General features: G+C 34.6%; 1 protein-coding gene and 1 long non-coding RNA gene across 2 annotated transcripts in view; one reads left to right on the top strand and one right to left on the bottom strand.

Annotated features, from left to right (window-relative positions):
* Window positions 1-306: 306 nt before the first annotated feature.
* LOC128177408 (zinc finger protein 521-like) lies at window positions 307-7,809 on the bottom strand. Its single transcript, XM_052844104.1, has 4 exons — window positions 7,624-7,809; window positions 7,225-7,363; window positions 6,570-6,705; window positions 307-6,287 (listed from the first exon to the last, which is right to left on the bottom strand). Exons 1-4 carry the CDS (start codon window positions 7,782-7,784, stop codon window positions 1,105-1,107), a joined length of 5,619 nt encoding a protein of 1,872 aa, XP_052700064.1. The 5' UTR covers window positions 7,785-7,809; the 3' UTR covers window positions 307-1,104.
* Window positions 7,810-9,134: 1,325 nt separating this feature from the next.
* The window catches only part of LOC128175566 (uncharacterized), a 57,394-nt gene continuing 43,276 nt past the window's right edge, over window positions 9,135-23,252 (top strand). The window contains exons 1-2 of the long non-coding RNA XR_008242698.1: window positions 9,135-9,248; window positions 17,702-17,944. This is a non-coding gene — a long non-coding RNA (uncharacterized LOC128175566). The remainder of the gene's footprint in view (window positions 9,249-17,701; window positions 17,945-23,252) is intronic.

Below are 23,252 nucleotides of genomic sequence, written 5' to 3'. Positions count from 1 at the left end.
CAGTAAAACCGTGTTCAGTGACTGAGTTTGATGTCCATAAATCAACAATACTTGTAGATTTTCAGATTTACAAACTCATAAAGAGGTGAAGAGCCTGTAGATGTTATCTGTTTACATTATCAGCCAGGCCATTTTCACCAATGACTTCTCTACATGCAAAATGTTATTATTCTTACTACATGTACCCGTTTATCTGTTCTTCTTCACAGGAAAGTTTTGATTCCAAAATGATTTTTCTCCAATTTTATTTTTAGCGATTTTTGAAACGAGGAATTTTATATTAATACTCTATAAATCTGTTGGTTAATTTGAGATGATAACACAAAATCTAACATAATATAGCCTCCCTTAGAAAATTAAAGAGGAAAGGTACTGGTAGATTATAAAAAGATAAAGATCACTTTTTACAATGATTGAAATTCCATTTTACAAAAGAATAATGCCAAAAATATGTACAAAGTATAGTGTACATCAAACATGTATATTGGAAAAAAAATGATGAGTATTAAAGCATTCACAAGTAAAAGAACATGTAATAACACACATTTAGTGTAAACATGTTGCTTTCCATTTATCATTTGGTTCAGTCCTTAATATATATACACTATCTAGTGGAAATGACTAATTTGTGAAGCAGGTATACAGAATAAAATGCCAATTTGCCACTTTCATTAAAAACAAAACATAATCTTTAAGATTTTGTTTTAGAATCTGAAGATTAAGAAAAATCTGAAGTGCTTTTTACAATGTATTCATGAAAAAATTGCACCAAAAGTTTTAAAAATTTTCCCCTTATTTACAATTTCAATACACTTTATAATTGTAATAAAAAAAATAGGAAAATATGATGATTCACATATTTCAAATATTTACGAAAGGATATGACATCTTATAACACAAAAAGAGGTTTTCATTAGAATTTATATAAAAAGGGACAAAATTTCTCTCCTCTCACAATGAGAATTAATTGTTTATTTTTTGTATAAAGAGCTACTTGTAAAAAATCTTCACATTGTGAGTGTCTACAGCTGTTGCTTGTTCAGTGATTACCATAAACAAAATCAACTAATGAAAGAATGATTATTTTGATTGTTCCACAGACATTCAGCTTCCTTCCGACACAATGATCTGGTATCCATTATCCGTCTCCACCAACATCCCTTCTGGTACCTCAAGGATCAGTTCCTCCTGGTCACTGCAGGAGAAGGACAGGACCTCAGAGCCAATGTTGATGGTGTGGACCTGTACAGACTGAGGTCCCCCTGGGTCCTCTGACCTCCCTCCAGAGGTCTCCAGGGCCACTGTCTCCTCTGCCACAACCTCTAAACCTGTGCTCTCATTCTCCACCATCACACTGCTACCCACTCCACCTGGATGTTCAGTGAGGACTGGCTCACAAAACATGGCATGTCTCAGTAATTGTTGTCCATTGGTGAACTCTTTGTTGCATTTATCACATCTAAAGCCAATCAGGGACTCGTTGAAGTGTTTCAATCTTTCGTGGCGTTGCAGGCTCATTTTGTGCTTGAATCGGCCAGGACAGAAGGAGCATTTGAATGGTCGAATCGGATCCCTGTAGTCTTTGTGCTCTCGCATGTGAAGAAACCTCTGGTGATACGTGGAAAATGTCTTTCCACAAACCACACATTTATAGGGCTTGTGTTCTGGATGGTTTGTGCGGAAGTGAAGTTTCAGGGAGCCAAGGTAGGAGTACTTCTTCCCACAGTACTGACAACAATGGAGTCTGTCTCCTTTATGAATAGCTTGATGCTTCTGATACATCTCATAGCTGCTGAAGTTTCTGTTGCAGATTTGACAATATTTTTCTGACTTCTGAGTTGATGTCAAGGCCTTTTTCTCCTTGTGAGCTTTTAAGTGGCCACTCAAGGCGTTCTGATTAGGGAGATTTCTCCCACAAATATGGCAAATCCAGTACTTTACATGAATTCTCTTATGAATGGCAAGTTCAATCTTATTATCAAATTGCTTGTTACACAAGGTACATTTCACTTTGCTCCTATGCACAGCCTCATGTTGCTTTAGAGTGTACATACAGTTAAAGGTTTTGCCACACTTCTCACATATGGAGATCTGATGTTCTCCTTTAAGGTGTTCTTTTAAATTTCTTCTAAGGTTAAAGTCTTTTTCACACACAAGGCATTTCCATGGTCCATATTTCCTATCATAGTGAACAATAAGATGTCCGAGATAAGACTCTCCAGGCACAGATAAGTTACAAATGATACAGTTCATTGGTTTTCTTGGAAATTTCTCCGAATGGATTTTTAAATGTGTTGCCATTTTTGAATAGCTTTCAAACCTCTTGGTACAGTGTTTGCAAGTGAACCTATTTCCATGTGTCCTGACATGCTTAGCCAGCTGCACATTGTCACTGAACTTTTCTTCACAAAGGACGCACACATGGCTTTTCTCATACAGCTTTGGACACTTAATGCCATGCACACTATGAAGATGATCCATGATGTCCATGCGTGACTTGAAATAAGTCATGCACTTTATGCATTCTGTGAACCTGTTGTTATGACCTGTAATGGAGTGGGCCTCTTCACAGTGTTTAAACAAAGCTTTTCGGTCACTACATTTATATCCACAAACAAAGCACTGTTTTCTTGTATCTCCCTCATCTGTAGACTGATTGGATTCTTCATTTTCATCATCATTTTCCACATTCTCTTCTGATTTTTTGGTGTTGAACAAAGATTTTATATCTTGTTCACTTCTGCCATCAACAAGTATCTCAACTCCATTCTCTGGTGCAATGACAATTTCTCTTGAACGCATAAAATTCAACACATCTGTACCTTGAAGGTTGTACTGCTTCTGAATATGATTTACCAAAGATCCAACAGATTTGAAACTTTTCCTGCAATTCAGGCATTCCCAGGTATTTTGTTTTGGGACACAACAGGAGAGCAGGTGTTTATGAAGAGCTTTTTGGTCAATGAACTGTCTTGGGCAGTTTGGACAAGAAATGTGGCTAACAATACTAAATGGTACATTTTTCTGTGATTTTGCAGGTATAGAGAAGATGTAGTAAAATTCATTGTAAGAAAACTTCTGAAAACTCTCAGGATTACTCATGTTCATCAAAAGGATCGCCAATGAATCTTCTACATTCTCATAATCCATGACAACATCTTTACCATCTTCTTTTTCCATCTTCATTGCTTTCTTTTTCTCCTCCTCATCCTCTGATCCTTCTTCTTCTCTGATGGTGCTGATCTCAGAAAATTTAACATCATTTAAGATGTCCTCAGTCATAACACTGAAGACCCTAACCACTCCATTGGACTTGTTGAACTTGACCACACAGGTTTTCATCTTGTCTTCCTTGGTGAATAAGAACTCAGATATCTCATCTTGAGGAACTTGAGTGTGCTCCTTTGCTATGTGCTTGAAACCATCAATTCTGCTTCTAAATGTCACACAGCAGAGCACACAAACAAAGTTCATTTTGTCCTCATTTCCTAACTTGAATACATCCACATTCTGAGACCTACAGATCTTCTTGCAGACATTTTCTTTCTTCTCCTTGTGGTAATTGGTTATGTGCTGTTGACTGGACTGAAAATGAATGGCTGCTTTCATACAAAGTGTACAATAAAATAGATGTCCCCCTTCTTCTCTGATTTTTCTTCGTTTTGGAGTCCTCTCACTGGGCCCTTCAGCATCTTGATTGAACACCACAGCTTTGTTCTCATTTATGTAATTAACAGCTTCAATGTAGGAAATCTTGTGCTTCAAAAACATATGCCTCTGAGCCTCTTTCATCTTGTAGTACCTAAGATTACAGAGCATGCAGATAAACCTTTTGTTTTCTATGTCTTTCTTTGGTCGGTATGAGGTAGACTTGTTGCTGGCACTCTCATAGCTAGTTCCTATTATCTTTGCCCAGGTTTCTTCAGTGTATGATCCATCTCCTTTCAATATTTTCACTTCTACGTCATCTAAATTAAATGAATCCTCTATTCTGGCCTCTGTATCTTCTTCCACCATAAACGAACTAAGAAGTGACAATGGTACATGATTTTTATTGTCAGCAGCCTCTGGGGATATGCAATCCCAGTTTCTGGAATGGACTTTACGAAAACTTAAAACATGCTTTGCAATATTATCAGCATCGATCTTGGCTTTGTGAAATTTCTGCAAATGGATCATCAATTGCTTCTTTGCACAGAAGAGTTTTCTACAAATTAAACACACATATGGTTTGGATTCATCTTTGTCTTGAGCTTCCAGGAAGCTTGAATCAAAGTCATCAATGAACTGTACAAAATCCTTTGCTTTTTCCCACACAATATCATGTGTTAAATTAATGTGCCTAGAGGTGTCGAAACGATGATAAAATCTTTGCCCACATTTACTACACATCCATTTTCTGATAAAGTCTTTATTCCTTTCAATGAAAAACTCATGATCTTGGTCAGCAATAAAGTGTATATCTGTCAAATGACGTTGAATATCAGGTTTGCTATGAAACTGCTGGCTGCACTTCAAACATTTCCAAGGTTGTTGTTTTTCATTCTCTGCATTCCCTTCACTCTGGTTAGTGGCTTTTTCCTCAGCTTTGCTTGACCTGCTTTCAGGTAGTTCAGATATATGTACAACCAAAAGTTTGCCCTCATCATAAGAAACATCATGGGTAGTTCTACAATGTCTCGCACCATCGGACCGACGAAAGTAACTCTTATTACAAAGCTTGCAGAACCATTCTTTCTGGGGTTTATTCTCAGCAGTTTCAACATCAACAAACACTTCTTCCTCCACATCAGTCCTCCATTGAATCTCCTTACCATTTTGACTTTGAATCAAAATGTCTTTCCCAGCTTCTCCTGCCTCTATGAGGGATAAGTTATGATACATCCTCATGTGATCAGTGACCTTGGACTTCTTGATGAAGGTCTTCTTACACCTCTGACAACCCCATGTTGCTCCCTCCTTTGCAGACACTGTAACATTATTCTCTGCTATGTTAGTCTCTTCTTCATCATTTGACTCTATTGTTATGACCTCATCTTGACTGTTTCCCTGAGTGAATGATGACTTTGCAGATTTGACCTGTTCTCCTCTGTTAAATGCTGTTTTATGACAAGTTTCAATGTGCCTATTCATCTCTGACTTGTTGCTATAGTTTTCCCCACTTAAAGAGCTTTGCCAATTTTTGCTACTTTTAGGTAAGTCTGATGTTTCTCTCTCTAACTCAGGCATATTTTTATCATCAAGCTTTTTCAAAAACTCATATCGATCATTCTCAGACAATTCATGACGAACTCGAAGATGTCTAAGAGCATCTTTCTTGTGACAAAATTGAGTACCACATTTTCTGCATCCCCACTGTCGGATTTTTGTAAAATTAGATCCAGTCTCACCTTGATATTCTTCATCATTATTTTGGGTAATGTTAGGAGGTTCAGAGGCATCGCTTTCATCTGTATAGTCCTGAATTTCATCTTCATTGTCTGATACTGGGACCTCCATATAAGCTCTTGACTTGCTGATCCTCATTGCATGAAGACTAGACATGTGGTCCTCAATGGACTTTTGATCTTTAAATGAAACTTGACATACCTTACATTTCCAAGTTTTCTCTGCAGGTTTTCTCTTGATCATGGATCTCTTGTCAAGAGCGGGTGCCTCATTATTTAATTTGCCTGCTTGAGGAGATGGGTAATCTATGAAATTGTGAACGTTTAACCGTGCGACATGATGGTCTGCTTTTAAGTGTCTGACAACAGATGACTTCAGTAAGTAGTCTTTCCAACATTTCTTACACTTGTAAAGACCTCCATTTTCCTCTGTATTGACAACATGACCCAGTTCCTCCCTAGTTACCTTAATAAGGTGACCTAAAGACTCTGCCAAGCTTATATTGTGGTCTTTCTTTAAATGTATTTTAGCACTGTTTTTGTGCACATAAATGTTCCCACAGTCTAAACATTTCCAATGCATCTGATCATCTTTTCTCACATTCCCCACAGTATCTTTCTCCTCATCAATTCTCTTTTTCTTTGTGCTGGGTAAATCATCAACATCAGGGATGAATTTCCTCTTCGCCACAATCTCTGCATCTTCTCCCTTCAGCCTGTGTGTTGTTCGAATATGATGTAGCAATAGCCTTTTGCTTGCAAATGAAGCATTACAAACACAGCAATTCCATAATAAACCATCACTTTCCTCTATATCATTAGACTCACATGAGTCATCCATATTTGATCTATTGTCCTGGTCAATGTTTCTTTTACCGGGAGTGCCAACTTTATTGGTTTCTATAAAAGAAAAGATTTGTATAGAATACAAGCTGTATTTGAGATAAAAGTATTTATATTTATGAACAATTTAATGATTAAACTAAAGTCATTTTACCTGCACTTGTGGTATAATTTAAAACTGCCATTCAAATATATCAATCACAAAAATATAATAATTCTTTCCTTAAATTATTTTTCCTCTCACTAAACCATTTTTTCCATAGTACAAAATCTAGCAAAAAGTTCTTTTCAGCAAGGATATGTAATAAATTAGAAAATTTCTTTTAGTGACAAGACTACCTGAGCAGTATTGGAAGAAGGAGCGTGCAATGGAGTCGTGACTATTGATGAAGGTCTTTCCTGTCCGAGAGCCTTGCCAAAGAAGAGAGCCCTCCTTCTGGTTACAGCTCACCAAAAACCATTCCTGTTCAGCATCCTGTATAAAATATCACGCAAAGTAGAATGCTGCATCAAACTAAGCCAAAATTACATTGTATCTAAACTTATAATTAATTCATTCAATCAACAATGTAACCTACAAAATTCTTCAGAATTTGTTTTTTGTTTTCCTGAGATCTATTTCACTAAGTTAACAGGTGCCTACTTTCATAAGAATGTTTGTGGTAACTGAGAGTTAAAATGCTTGCATTTTCATCTTAATGCACATCCCATTTATCCAAGAAATAAAAAAGACTCGGTAATTATGTATTATTGGATAAAATGTGCAGGTCATTAAAATAAAAAAATGTAAGCAATCTAACTTTCCAATACAATATTGCTTTAATATTTAATGTTTAAAGTCTTTGTTAATGGCATTCGAATATAGATATTTAGACATGTTTTGAAGGTGCACTTGAGCAGATTTAAAACTTCGTACCCATCAAGTGTGTGCAGACCATGGTATTTCCAAAAATAATGAATAGTACTGTACGTAAAATTGAACGTAGATTTATACCTTCAGTGTTGATGAAAGGACATTTTGAGACAGAAGATTGGATGCCACGTCCTGCGTTTTAGCTAATGCTGCTAAATCACTGATAGACTTCACAGATGCCTCCTGTCGTTTGAAGGCTTCAAGAATGGCTGTCCTGCACCTGCATTTCAATAATATCTTAAATAAAAATGCTAAATTTTATCTGCAATGCAAAATTCAAATGTTAAATTTGTTACCTATAAATAAAACACTCCTTCTGTTCATGACATTATATGCATGGTTTATGGTAGATTTAAATAGCACATGACAGTTACAACACAAAACTGCTAGATTGATACACAAAGCCCATTTAGTGCCTAGTACGTGTATAGGACTATAACCACAATCTTTAATATACAAGATTATCAGAAATGGGTATACCTATTACAGAAGAATTCTTTATCAGCATTGTGGTAAGCACTGTCCCTGGAAAACAGAGTGGAGAGTGCATTGTTCCACACTGTGTCTGTAGGCTGAGATCTAGAATGGCCAGCTGTCAGGGTGGCGCTGCAGTGAAGACATGTGGTCCTCTCAATGGACATGGTTGCCAACTACTGTGGTACACACATTCCTGTAGTAGTAAATAGAATATTAAATAAATAGAATATTAAATATTTAAGGTATATATAGTTGACTTAAAGATATATTACTCTGTCAGTATATATATTTTCAAAAACAATTGTTTATCATACAAATCTGTGAAATCCAATTTTTGATTGGTATTTAAAATGAGTAGCAACCTAAGAAGAAGGTACAGTTTCTTTAAATATTTGCCCTAAAATTCAAAAGGTGTTTAAATACCATGAAAGTATGCAGGTACCATCTTGAACATGGTTGTATATTTATAAAATACCAAGTTATACACTTTATTCCTGTTTTCAAAAAAGATTAATTATGAGTCTAACATTTTGTCATATTTCTAAGATGTAGTCATGCGCAAATAAGATGGAAAATGGCACATTTTCTCATAGTTTTTTGAAGAGGAAAATGTGTCCGCAGCCATTGCCAACAACAAAATTAATATATTTTAAGTAATATCACTTAAAGTCACAATGTGAATTTCATTGCGAGCGACAGAAAAACTACTGAAAAATAAGCATCTTCTGCTCAGTTTTTAGAAAATTACGGGAAGTCACTTTTCATAACGTCACAATTACCCTTGTGAAAGTTTAATCAGGCTACTATTTATAGATTCTTAACTTTTAGGTATTCTTTTGTAAATAAATGTAACATTTAATTTTCTTGTGAGGATTTTAAAATCACTTCATAACAGGCCAAAATATGACTGAAAGTGTACCTATAGTTCTTTACAGGAAAGTTTAGACATCTGTTTTTTTTTAAAGATAACTGCAATTAAGTAATAGATAACTTTAATCAGTTAATTTGTACTTAATATTTCAAGCCTGACAAGGTATATGAAGGACAAAAACAATTGCCATGAAGTTTATTCATCGCATCATATATGTGATTATCATGCTGATGATCAAATAAACTGGACATGTTTTGTAAACATAGCATGGTCCAGACACCATTATACTAAATACAGCGATAATAAAATTTAAATATCTATGCATACAGATATTTTGATCAAGCAGTTTAAGCGTTACACATGCAGTTGCAGTTCGTACCTTGCCTGGGTAATCAGGTCTGCAGTAATGGGGTTATCATCATGCAAACACCCGACTCAGAATATATTTCATTCTTACTATAAACAAACAATAAACGGCTATGCCTATGTCACCTTTTAATTTAAAGCTTACTGCTTTTCATAAGACACATACATACCTACTTTTGCTTTTCATTCGATGAAAGAAACCCCACATGTATTTTTTACAAATGCGTTCGCATCTTGCACAGGCAGTGTCCTTGCGCAAGCGTGTGACGCGTCTGACTCTTCAGTTTGGAAGGAAGAAAATGTCGTTTAGAGGAAGAGGGAAAGAAGAAATCTATCAACTCAAGTGAAGAAAAATCAAGAACAAGAATCAATTGCAATACTCACGATAAATGTAGGAATTAATTATGCTTTAATCATTGCATTGTTTTGTTTTCATCTTTTCCTAGCCTTGTCTGATTTCCGTTAGAACCCTTTAAATATAGGACTATGACTTTTGCCAAAGTTCTTGCAAAAGGAACATTTTTAGGAGACTCCGAGAGGGTTTATCTACAGCTGGGACCAGGATTTAAATGGGTCATGATATTCCTTTGGCCTTTAGGGATTAACTACTACTTATGGGTTGAATTAGCAGTGCCAAAAAATATGAAAACTAGCATTGCAGTTTGTGTTATAAAACACCATAAACTGGTTTGGGACCAATCACCCAAATGGGATATAATAGCCCAAAATGAGATATAAATTTAAAGTGCAAAAAATAGATTTTTTTTTGCTTAAAATATGGTAAATCTGCGTTAGAATAGATGAACTGTAACAGCTTTTGGTAAGAAACTTTTTCTGTAACCTTACCAGTACAAAAATTTATCCCCGATCAGTATATCCAAGACCAACACTCTTTGGGGATCAATCTTACAAACTTTATGCTTATAGGAAAACTTGCCACCCAAAAGTTGGTGCATTTGATATACATTACTGCGGATTTATATAAAACATTGACAAATATTTGCACTTGAAATTTATATTCTATTTGGGCTATATTATGACCCAAACAAGCTATATTACATGTAACTATATTCCTTTGGGAGATTGGTCCCAACCTGATGAACATGTACATTAAATGCAAAAATTTGGTAATTTCTTTAAGCTTACAATTTTTGATATCTTTTATAAATGTGATGGCCAAACAAGTTTGATTGCCACACTAGATAGTTCAATTGGTAGAGCAGCTTGTTATAAATTTAGGGGGCCAGGTTCGAATCCAGGTCTGGTTTGTCTTATTTTTCCCAACCCGTTATACCTTTGGTAGCATGACCAACCTCTGGAACTGAAAAATTAACTTCTACCAAGGGAAAGAAACTGGGATATCAATCTTTGAGGGTCATATTAACTAAGGAGGGAAAATGTGATGGTCACAGTGGTTTGATCACTGCATGGTGCCACTACAGGGCCAGGGAGCTCATTTCAATGGTACATGTATCTGAACATACTGTAAATTAATATCCCATTTTGGAGATTATATCTTAAATGAACTATAAATTTGTTGGCAATGAATAGTTTCAAACTGTTCAATTTTGACATTGTAACTTGCAAGATAACTTAAAGTTGTATAAATTGCAGAAAAGGGGGGAAAACAATGGTGGAACCCAAAAGTACAATTCTGTTTACGCACATATTAGTTGTTATAAATTGCAGAAAAGGGGGGAAAACAATGGTGGAACCCAAAAGTACAATTCTGTTTACGCACATATTAGTTGTCCCTTAAAAGATTGGGGGTGGGGGGGAGGGGGGTTTGTGGTTCTGCAAAGATGTACAGTATTAGTACTAAAGATGTAAATACAGCTTCTGTCACAAAAAAGGATTCAAGTAATTGCTTATTAATAAATCAAGAGGTGTACAATTTTATACATTTATACATGAAAAGTAATATTGACATGCATAATTGAAATTGGTTTAATGAATGCACCAACACCTGTTTAGAAAATAATGGTTTAAAATAAAATCATTTTTCTTTAAAAATAGTTATTTTATAAGAGTTATTCCTCTTTAAGCAGATATTGACTGCTTTTAAATCTTAAAAAATGCAGACCCATTGAAAAAATTAGATTGTTATCATTTGGAATTGAATTTTAAATCTTCATCATTTTTTTGTATCTGTCTATCTGTTGTGTCTACCATTTGTCACTCTTTTCATTCTCTTTTTCATTCACTATTAAAATTTTCATTTTCAAAGTTTGTTTAAGGTTGTTTTCATCAAACTTCTAAACTATGTATGAATAAGCTTTTCATAGTTTTTTTACCTTAACGATACCAATGATCCTGACCTCACTCTTCCTTATTTATACAGTTAATTTATTTTCAAAGAAGGTGTTATTGTATTGGATTTCTTCATCAAACTCCCAACTAAGGGATGTGCCATATTGGTTAAAGCAATATGAGCTGTATTTTTCAGAATTTTATTTTGCTGTAAAAACCTGCTAGTATAATGAGTGTACATGTACCTTCAACTTTTATAATAAATAAGATTTGAAAAAAATCATTAATTTTCGTCAGAGGAAAGATTTTTCATCTAAGGGATATAGCAGATCAATTTTTAAAAAGAGGACAAAAATTCAATTTTGCTCCAACTAAGGCTTCTTAAAGGCCTTTTTCACAAATATATGGCTAACAGAAACTTAAAAACCATGATATTTTTTGTTATTTTAGTATAGACAAACATTTGCGTAAAAAAAATTTCAACTTGAAAATTGCAGCTCATATTACTTTAAAGCCATTTCATTGTGCGTTAATTTCTTTTCTGACCGTTGCTTTTTCTCATGTTGCATGTCCTTAGTCTCAAATAGAGAGTTCAAAATATTTTATCAAACTTCTTTCTTGATATTGTGTATAAACTTTCATCTGCCATTGCATATTACTATTAACACAGACATGGTTGTAATGTTTTAATGTAGCAATACAAATGTTCCATTTATAATATTAAGACTGCTATGGTTTTTCGTGTCCTGTGGATTTTTCTAAACTTTGAAAATATGTAAATTAACAAATTCTACTTATATTTTAGTTAGTATAATTCTTCGCGATGCATCTATAGTTTTTATTTAAAATGCATAGTTATTTGTCCATTGTATCTTTCACAGCAGAGGCATGTATCAAAATTTAATGAGCCATGATTAAATCGGCGCACATGATTTGACCATATAGTTTATCAGTATACATATACCAAAGCGCAGTTTATGAAGGTATAAGTTGAAGTAGTACTGATGACTACTTCTGCTGCTTGGTACTTCTGTTGTAAGAGAGTTGGTTTGTTGGTACACAATCCAATTGTTTAAGTATAAACCACAGTAGGTCATTAAGATCATGATCAAAGTTCACATACACTTAGACTCGAAATCCAATGATGTGAATGCTCGTGCAAATTAAGATAATAACAGTATGAAATTTGTTTTTGTTTTTCCCAAGTTTTATCTAGTACTGATCTACGCAACAGAGCAATTTTTGCTTGCAGATCAATTATGTGAAAATTATTAACAAATTAAGACATGTGACAGAAATTGAATCTATAATTTTAGGGGTATAATTTGATAGATATAATGAGAGTATTTTTATAGAATTTGAATTCCCATGTATTTGGTGAAAATTTCGGTTTATTAAAAACAAAAACAAAACCGACATTGTTGCAGTTTAAGCATCACGATCACAAGACTGTGAGTTGTAGCATGCATGCATGGCAATTACAGTCATAAACATGGACGGGTAGTCACCAAGTACAGGGGAAGAACTTAACGGGATCCAAACTGACATCTCTGTGATTTGACCGACCATAATAGGTCAATTACTCATTAAAATCCCTAGAAATACTCCCATGAACTCTGGGAGGAAAGTTAAAATATACAATTACTGTCATGAAGTTCTTCTTCCAGAACCAGGGATCCACTAAATGTGGATTGGGAGGGAGTAGGGCCTAGTGCAGGAATGACAGGGACAGATTGTCCATTGTGTAACAGGTTTTTTATATGAGCAGTGTATAGGGCTGTGTATGTAGTGCATTTAAATATCACAACAATGAAATGGAATAAGTTGAAAGTAAATTAAAAGCAATGCCAGCACTGTGGGGGTCCAAAGAGACCTGAACTGTGTGCTTAAAAGCCACATTTCTGTTTATCTTATCACATGCCGAATGTTGACAATTGAATTCCAATAATAATGCTGCACAAGCTCTACTTGCTTCCTACATTTATAACCATATTAAAACTGATATCATCTAATGCCCTTCGATTGATTTGCTTTGTGAAGGTGATTGTTGACCGATTATCCGCGAGTTTAGAGTCTTTTGTTAAATTTATTCCCAGTTAATTGAATCAAGTTGTGAGTATATTGGTCCCCTCCCTCCCCTGATGGTTGACCGAGTGCAGTTTACTGCTTGAAGGTTTTTCAAAGTCGTGCAGCCTTTGTCACTTTCAGGCACCCCCACATAGAAATAACTCCATTTGGGTGTGGCCAGTACTGTTTCATGTAATCCCGGAATTGGTTATTGAGTCCTAAATCACACACTGGGGGAGAGTTAGAATTTTACGAGGAAAGGTAATAGTACCCATGCAACTCAGGAAGGATAATATTACCACGAACATTCTTGAATAGATACGAGAGCTTTGAAACGCTTGTCGTAAAAAAAACTTGATGCCACCTTGGATGTCTTTGATGTTGTTAATGTGTTAACAAGCTCAACACAACCTCTAATCGTTTATTGAGGGTATTCCACCATCTCAATGGATTCAATTAGGTACCATCCAATGCACTGCAATTTTTAAAATGGGGTTTAAAAGATTTTTTATTGTTTGAGTTAAAGACTTCAGAGAGTATTGGAATTTGATACGGTAATTTTTTAAATTATTATTAATTAAATCAAGAGTAACTTGTACTTTTGTGTCTTAGAATCAAATCTATAAATGACAGAAAGATATACATTTGTTTTAGCCAGATTTGTTGTTTTTTTGTTCTGTCAGGTTCATGTATTAATTAAAGTCTCAGTTGGCATAAAAACCAGTCACTTGTGTGACAGTTCTACATGGAAATGAAGTACAACATATGGGCCTTAATTCGCACACGTCTTCTGTTGTTTCAATCTACGTGACAAGGTTTAAGAAAGAAGTGTGGGGATGAATAATTCTCGACACTCAAGAGTCTGGAAACTTCATGTGGCCAAGTGCTCTAGCTAGCTCAAGGTTGTTAGTACGTGTAGTACATTCAAGTACATGTACATTGCTAGTACTTGGCAGGTTTTTTTTCATGTGTAGGCCTACTTTAGAAACAATGCATTGAATTTAAACAGAGATTTCACACATCTCCACAAAATGTGCATAATTGTTATTGTACCATGGAGTTCCAACCCCACCATTTTGTGGCAAGTTAAAAATAATTCATTATTAATTCATGGGATCAAATTGAATTGAATAACCTCATTAACTTGACACAGCAATCTAATTTGGTATTAACTTTTTTTACAAAATTTTCATGGCTTTAAAAGAGGTCATAAAAAAGTCAAAGGTAAAAATTTGTCTCATGAAATAATTTCTTATGCTAGATCAATTAATAAAAATTAAGCTTATGTTATCACAATTTCAACCATAGATTTATGAGTACTGTAATTGATATGACATTGCTGGTATAAAAAGCCAAAATTATAAAGAAGTTTTTAAAATTAAGTGTTGTTTAATACCTCGTAAACCTCTCAAGATGTCATAAAAATTGAGAGTTAGTTTCAAAGGAACGCCCACCTTTATTAACTCAGTTTAATAAAACTACATGTGTTAAACATGTTGAATGAATGTAGATATGCTAACATTATCCTCAAGTTCTCCTTGGACGTAATAGACAACACTTAAGAATTTCGGAGCAATTAAGCAAATGTCTAAACACAACTGTTATTGTACTTCTTCATACAGTTTGTCATTAGGATCATAAATATGTGAAGTACATGCAACACTTTACAAACCAAGCAATTAAATGACTTATTAAGAATTCAAATTCATTATAATATTTGATTGGAGTCTTTCACCAGCACTGACCCTTCGAGGGAATGGATGAAAGGATTTCATTTCCGCATGGCAAATCTGCTCTATTTTCGGCAAGGATATTTACATATTTTGTATATTTGATTAGCTGTTCACTTAAGAAGTACCACTGAAATGAACATAAATTATTTAAAACTGAACAAGGGTCACCATTTTCTTGAGCCTCTTTCACAACCTAGATTTGTGAATTCATTATTAACCAACGTCTTCAGGACAATTTATGTAGAAAGTCTACTATCATAAACACCTTTATGGGCACATTTCCATTTTATGGCTTACCGTTTGTAGTTCTCAAGGTTAATGGTTTTATCTAAATGACATGCACAATGCCTTTTTAAAAAGCAAGCAAATGCTTTAAGAAAGAAAAAGGAGACTTTCATTTTAATTTGGATCATTAATGTATGAATAAGTCATAGGAAGGCTTTGCCGAATTTTTAAAGGAGCTCGAGAATCTTCATTGTCTTTTCTGTTAGTTTAGTGCATGTCTCCCACACAGATAATTTGTTGACAAAATGGCTTGATGACATATTGCATAATATTGTGTTGAATTTTGTTCCAATCTGCATTTCAGAAATGTTTTGAACTCATTTCCCTTGTCATATTTTAAGCTAAATTTTAGTATTAGTGCATGCAGCACTCAAACCCGTGCAGTGCACTTAATATTGAATAGTGTTCAAACAGATTACAATGATTGGCACAAATTATTAACTAGGTTTATGTTGTAATTTTATTATTTTATGAAGAGCTGCAAGTTCTTATATGTACACATTTTCTTTTTGATGGCTGGATTATGACTGATATTTGTGAAAAGATGCCTAAGTCGCGATTTATAGGTTTTATTAATTCAGCATATGGGGATTTAGACAAATTTGATGTGGCTTCTTGTTACGCAAGAGTAAAACGAAATTCTGGTGTTTTACATGTGTTTCTTTTGAACAGTAGAATACATCTACTATCAAACCACATTTCTCATAAAAATTTTCCTGTATTTAAAGGTATAAAATTACTTTATTCCCCCTCCCTCCTGGTTAATATTGTTAATCGTCTCTTCAAGACTATTTGAATAATGGTGTCACCTTTCCCCCAGGTTTAGTATTACATGTATATATATTGTACCCACAGTTCTTAATGACGTATTGAAGCCTTTTGTTTTATAGACTGATTGTCTGTAGAACATGTCGCCATGTTCCGCAACCCACGTTGCAATGACGAGCACTTTGGATCTCCGCGGACTCTTAAGATGGATTTCTGTTCAATCACAGTTCTATTTCTGTCGCATCCTATATTGTTGAAAACATTTTTTGAGATTTTTTACGACGCTGTAACATGTGGCAGTGAAAGGATTCTTGAAAAACAACTGTAATTTATGAATCGGGAATTGAAGTTCCTATAAATGGCACATAAAAAATTGGTTCCGTGAAATTAATGCTCATCAAATATACCTTTTACATATTTAGAAGAATCATTAACAAAAGTGATAAAAGTCCAAAAATAAAACAAGTCTCAAATTTTTACATATAAAAGAATGAGGCAGTTCACTGTCTAGTCAAGTTGCACTATAGATATATTTTATGATATTGTTTATAAGGACATGGAAACACTAATTACAATAAGAGTTGACCTTTATTCAATGTTATGCCTCTCAATTACACTGCTAATTGCAGAGGAGGTGCAGTGTTTGGTAGTAGGTGTATCATTCTCTCATTAAGAGGTGAATCGAGGTAACAAGAGGTGAATTGAGGTGCCTTGTGTTCAGGAACATCCCCTTAATGGTGTCAGAGGTGACTTCAGATAATGATGCTTCCTTTTCTGTTACCAGTGGCACTGCCATAAATACATCTTTGGTGTAGATTTATTAGGTGCAGGGTAATGGATCAATTCACAATGAAAGATGTTTTTTGGAAGAGAGACGAAGCAAAGGCTGTCATTATAATGTATTGACAAAGGTTTTAACCCTTGATATTACATTAGCAAGGCATCATCACAATGCGAGTTTTCTGAATACTTGTGGAACGCTGACATTCATGGCAAGAATATTAAAATTTTAATTTGTATAATGAATTTGCATCGGTATGTTGTAAGTTAATTCAGGTATTTTGTCTGCCTCATCTCATTGACCTGCGTGTATGGATGAATTGTTTTCAAGCTTCAATCCACTCTCTGCAAAATAAAAAAAAAGAAGAGTAATTTTTGAGCAAGTAGGCGATAGACCTGCTCTCTGCAAATGAAAAAAGAAGAGAATTCTTTGAATAAAGAAGGAGAAATATAACTTCTGTAACTGCCTGCTGGGTACTTTGAGAATGATTTATTGAAAAATGATTGATAAAGATTTCTGGTCCGTGTTTACTAATGAATCATTGAAGTGTTGGGAGGATGCTTGCAGAGATTGTTTCTGATGTGTATTGGCTGTCTTGACTGGTGGTCAATGTTAGTCTTGACAAAGAGCAGTATTTGAGGTATCCCAGGCACTCCACTCAGTTTGTTTAAAAATATTTGACAGCAAGATTTAAGATTAATCTTTCTCCTGTTCCCTGTCTATTTTCAAGCATAACAAGAAAACATCTTATAGGTATGGCTGTGTAATGACAGACGCATAACAGGTGTTTTAAGTGAACTTGGACATTTACTTATTCTCACACACCAAACCTCTCTACCTCTCTCTCTCTCTCTCTCTCTCTCTCTCTCATCATAAGCCATAAGCAGGAAATGGCATACAAAAAAAAAAGACAAACATTCAATGTCAATTTATTTGCTGATATTTTATTGTGTATTGTAGGTGAACTCATTAGCGATGAAAGAAATAAATGGCTTGCTGACAAGGGAAATCATGAACAGCTGTTTTATAAGTACTCTGTGTGACTCTGCCTACAAATTCATCACCATTCATCATTTGACCCCAATTTCATCACCTTTTTAATGGAAATGACCTCAGCATTATTGTTCTGAAGGGAAAAGAATGACTGCCTTAATGTTGGTGGAGATCATGGAGACTGGGTCATGTTGTACTCCGCGACCATAGGTATGTAGATATATCCCTCATAGCACACACTACAGAAAGAAGTTCTCCCTTTCTAGACATAAATCATTGGCCACTGAATTAAAGTCATGCTTCTTATCAGTATGAATTTCTTGTGAGATGATCCAGTAATGAAAAATTCAAATTCGTGTGATTAAAATTCACACCAGCAAATATGGATGTGACATGATATATTGCTGTGGTTTCTTTTTAATTAGACAAGTGGGAAGTGAAAAGTTTAAGATGAAGATGCATGATTAATTATGATACTGCAATCAGGCGAGTACTTTATCAGTATTCATATAACACAATTTAATGGCCAAGGGAAAGAAAATATATTCTCATCTTAATGATGCAGGAATTTCATTCCACGAACACACAGAGAGATAAAAATCTCTCGGGGTATAACAATACGTCAGGTGTCTTAAATTTCATCAATTTACATTCAGTTAATAATTTTTTGTGCAGCTATTGAGTCTTGATAGATTACTTGGGGAGAAAGGTATAGAAAAGCCCCACAATAGGGATGACTCTTAAATCGACCTGGCATAGGGGAACAATAGCATTGCCATGTTTTTTCGTTTCGTTGCGGGTATCATCTTTACTGAAAGAGATAGAATCAAAATCCAACCATTATGCAGATTAGACCAATTCGCTTTCTTATTGAGCTCCCATAATGAAAGCCAAATTTGGTCAATTATTTCCTTTCCTCCTGTTTAATTGTTAAATTTTGGCGTTTGAGTAAATGGGCCCTTGTGTTAGATTGAGAAGTGAACATTTTTGGTTTGACATGTGTTGTCAAATCTTTTTATCAGGTACTCATTATAATACAGTTTTATTTCATTTCTCTTGTTAAGATGAAGGGAAACTCAAGTATTTAAATACACTAACCAAATTAGTCATCCCCCTTCTACAAGAGCTTTGACTCCCGCATTGAACAATACTTTCAAGTAGGGGCCTTAATTTCAGTTTACCATATTTTCAAATACAATTATAGATAATGACATGGTTCCCTGGTTAAAAATCTTAATTTAATTACTCTGAAACTGTGAAATTTAGAATAACATGAGACCACACATGTCAAACACCTTACGCAGTTACACCTCAATCTCCTCTGCCGCTAATTTAGGTCATTTTCGTGAAACAGAGAGACAAACGTGATGACAGAGCTAGTGCAGCAAATAATGTACCATATAACCCCTATTGCTTCTCTCCCACCCAGGATATGTTTATATATAAACTTGACACATAGATACTAACGTTAACATTTATAATAAACAGTTATCAACAAAGGTTGCTAAAGTTTGGTTTTTTGTTTTCTTTTTTAAGGGAGGGGGTGTCAAATACTGACTCACGTGTCTTAAAAATAACAGCAACATATTAGACCAGTACATTATGAATATTATTTATGGCGTTAAAAAGTTTTCATCAAGTGAATTAGATAAAAGTGTTCTTCCATCTAGCTCTGGCAGTCACTAAATGCCTTAATGTCCTAGCAGTTAGTCATTAAGTCTCGGTTGTGGTTGATTCCTTGTGATCATTTCTTGGATGATGTGGCCATCTCTGAGTGTCATTTGTACAACACATCTCATGATTACTGTAGATACTATCTTTTAACTTAAATTGCTTTAATGTCAGTTAAAAAAAAACTTCTGAAGTTGTGCTTTCAATTGTCAATGTCACTAAGTTGTCATTTACTTTACATATTTTTTTTTCTTTTCATTTTCAGTAGTAATCTGTAGTTTTTTATGTTTTTAAGTAGTTTGGTGAAACTATCATATACAATTACTCATGACGGTGTAAGAAAAAAAATTTTTGTGCAACTTCAATTTCAGTTAGAGTTGCCTCCCTTAGACCACACACAGCCGACCCCAGCTTCTTTAGATTTAAAGCAGACAGTGCTCAAGTGGATAAAAGTTGTTGGAGAGTGTAAGGCTACTTTTATCAGTAAATCTTAATTCCACTTGACTTATTTAGAACCACTCGGTCATAAGTTACTTTCTAACAATGTGTTGCATCTTAATTGTGACATACTCTTGCTGCCTCTAGAAGGCCTCCTTAATTGGAAGACTTCTAATCTACTTGTCACATGTTAGTAGCTCACAAGAGATAGAAAGATTGTGAAAAGAGAGAGAGAAAGTGTATAATTTTACACACCCAGAAGAAAAAATCCTTACTTTGTGAAATGTTATATTGTGATTACATCAATTTTTGGTTTTCTTGATATAGTTTTTGTATAAAAAAAAGAATCCTCTGATGTACTGGCAAATCTCAAGGTTATCTAAAACAATGTTAACCCACTTCCTAGCCTATCAACATAAAAGTATTTTCCTTCTTCTGCTCAAATTGTTATTGTGTGCAAAAAGCGCTGTTACGTAACATGCACTTTCACGCAATGAAAACAAACATCAGTGTAGGAAAGATACAGTGTAATAAATTGCAAGCTTCTTGATCCATGAGGAATCTTGCTATTGTGTGCGAGATCCAATTCTCCTTCCAGTGAGCAGGGTTGAGACAGCCTGCTGTGAAGGTGTAGGAAATATGGAATCTGAGAAACTGAATATAATGTCAACAAATTAATTGTCAAGTAAAACAAGATAACAGGGTGTCCCCCATTGTGTAAGCTGATTGATGGGCCGCTAGCAATTCTTTTCATTCGGCACCCATTGTGGGAAATGCAAATGATGACCCTATAAGCATTCCAAATAGCTGTACACAAGAGGGAGGGGTGGGGGTTGACTGATGGTAGAATTTATAGACATGAAATGTGAATGTCAGCTGAAGAATTTAAGATTTAATCCGAGGGGTAACATTTTAATTGAAGTGATTTTTCTCTCACTGAACGAATTTTTCAAGTACATGTAGGGCAAATGAATCTAAAAATTGAAGGCGACAGAAAACACCGGTTTCTGCGGTCGAGGGAGATTTTTCTTGTGAATGAACTTTGTTTTTTTCTCAAGGCTGATTTATACATCATCAAACTCGGGCTGATGTATAAGTGTAGAAATTATCACCAAAGGTCTCGCAGTGTTTTACTGCCGACATTTAAATTTCCCGTAGACTTGGCAGGGTGTGGGATACAACACTGTAATAGGGTGAGATAAGTTATGTGGAGGATACATTTTTTCTCTCCACACATTGCGGTTTTAAACCTCATAAAAGGACCATTTGAAAATGATAAAATCTTCCAAGTAAAAGTGTCTATAGCCTTAATAGTGTGTCATAAAATATCTATCTTTAAGTTTAAATTAAACAAAATTAAAGACTTTTTCCCCTCCTGTATTTAAAGAACTATGAGATTTGTACTTAATTATTACCTTTTTTTTTTACCAAATGCGATTCTCTGGTTTCCTTCATGCATTACTCACCATCCGATGTACATTATCATTAGAAAGCTATTTGTATATCATTCGTATTTCAAGTAGACACATTTATCCTATCAGAAATTGAGTGAATATACCGGTGAATTCCGTGTTGCAGAGTGATTTGAGCCAATTTTGAGGTTCCTGGGAATAATCCCCAATTATCTTCCCATAAAGGACCATAATCTCCTCTAAGCCTCTCTGTCATTTAGAGGAAATCTTTTATTTGTAATGTATACTGTTTATAAAATATTTCAGGCTATGGAATTGTGTATTATCAGTCTCGTTTTGGCATTGTTGTACACTAAAGAGGATATGTATCCGTTGTATTGAATTATTTTATACGTGGGCTTGTTAATCTGTCAGATGTGCATCAGGTTACAAAAAATAGAAAGAAAGCTTTTCCACTAAAAGGAAAGATTATTCTTGTTATATGGCTTTTTAGCTGTGAATACCGCAGAGATTTTTGAATTGAGGAATGGTTGTTACACAGGGATGCAGCAACTTAGTTATGTTGTTGTCTCTCCACGTCCTCAATGTTTACTGAGCTACAACAAAACCCAAACATCTTCACTTCAGGGCCTGTGATGTATGCCGTGTATCAGGGTCACACTGGAAGATATCATCACACACATTTATCTGTTTCCTCGATATCTATCCTCCAAAAATACCGGGTTAATTTTTTATTTTTATTTTATATACCGGTACACAGGTTCTATAAAGATCGGATTATCTCCAAGTGTATTTGTTCTTCGTCCCCACATCTCTAGTTTTTTATATTCGGTAACATAAAGAGGTATTTCGTAATCTGCCTCGTATCAAATGCTGTATTTAGTATCAGCCATGATTACGAAATGGACATCTGACTAATTTTCATCCCATGTAAAAGAATATTTATGGCCATTTTCTCCTTCTAGAATTTCACCATTTTAGACACCAATTGTAATCTATTCAGTCCAACTATGTTTATAGTCATTTTTTGAGAGCGTTATACTTTGTACCAAATTGACCAGGTAGGATATTTGAGAAATGCTATTAAGGAAATTCATTTTGTTTAAATTATAGTTTTTAAAAATCAATTAGCATTCTCTCACAGAAAGTAAAATCTCTAAAGATACGAGGAAGCATTCTGTAAGGTTCGTTCGAGAGCTGCCATGTATTTGATGATTTTTTTTAATTAAATGTCCTTCCTAAAAAATTACAGGCATATATGGCTTCATGTGTACTTTTATTAGTATTCTTTCACAACACTAATATCAATTTTGGACAAATTATGGAAGTTAAATACCGTCTGTATTGAAAATTTAGTGTCTTTAAACTCTCCTGAACTTTTTATGAGCATTGCTAATGTCATTTTCCTTCTATTTTCTTGCTCACTTCTCAATGGCAGCGAAGGAAATTGTTAATTTGACTGCAGTTAACTCTGACAGGTAGTAATCGGAAAATGGGTTGACATCATTTTTGTTGTCATCAAATATAGCACAGTTTGGATGGAAAAAAAGAATTTCATTACAGAGATTATATGACATTAGATAATAGAATGAAATGAATGTAAGAACGATTAACTTTTCATCAACAGGTCATGCAATCAAAATATGGATCTTGTTAAGAGGGAGGGAGTCTATCTTCCTAGCCTAATGGAAGCAATTGCTATTTTATTGAACCCAAATATTGATAGATGGGGAAAATTAAGAAAGCCTGTTGATTTGCTTAGCTGGTGCTTGAAGTTCATTGAGAACTGCATCTCCCCTGCTGAGAATGTCAGAAAGATATTTTAATTTCTGTCAATTTTCTGAATGACTTCCCTCCTACTGCTACATTAGTGTACAATTAATACAAAAGAAAGTTTTTCTTAATCTTCACATTTCTCACAATGCATTATACCTATGTAAATTGTGGAAATCAAGGTTAAATTTGGTTCTCAGTGTGAACGATTTAAATAATTTTTT

The sequence above is a fragment of the Crassostrea angulata genome, chromosome 3 (assembly GCF_025612915.1).
Source record: "Crassostrea angulata isolate pt1a10 chromosome 3, ASM2561291v2, whole genome shotgun sequence".
Lineage (NCBI taxonomy): Eukaryota > Metazoa > Mollusca > Bivalvia > Ostreida > Ostreidae > Magallana > Magallana angulata.
Note: the sequence above shows the minus strand (reverse complement) of the source record. Positions and strands in the feature narration are given on the sequence as shown.

Excerpts from the sequence above, each read along its gene's own strand:
- LOC128177408 (XM_052844104.1), bottom strand. The coding sequence starts at position 7,784 with ATGTCCATTGAGAGGACCACATGTCTTCACTGCAGCGCCACCCTGACA. Across the intron at positions 7,364-7,623 it reads AAAGAATTCTTCTGTAATAG|GTGCAGGACAGCCATTCTTG; the intron begins GTATACCCATTT and ends ATTGAAATGCAG. Across the intron at positions 6,288-6,569 it reads CTTCTTCCAATACTGCTCAG|AAACCAATAAAGTTGGCACT; the intron begins GTAGTCTTGTCA and ends TTTCTTTTATAG.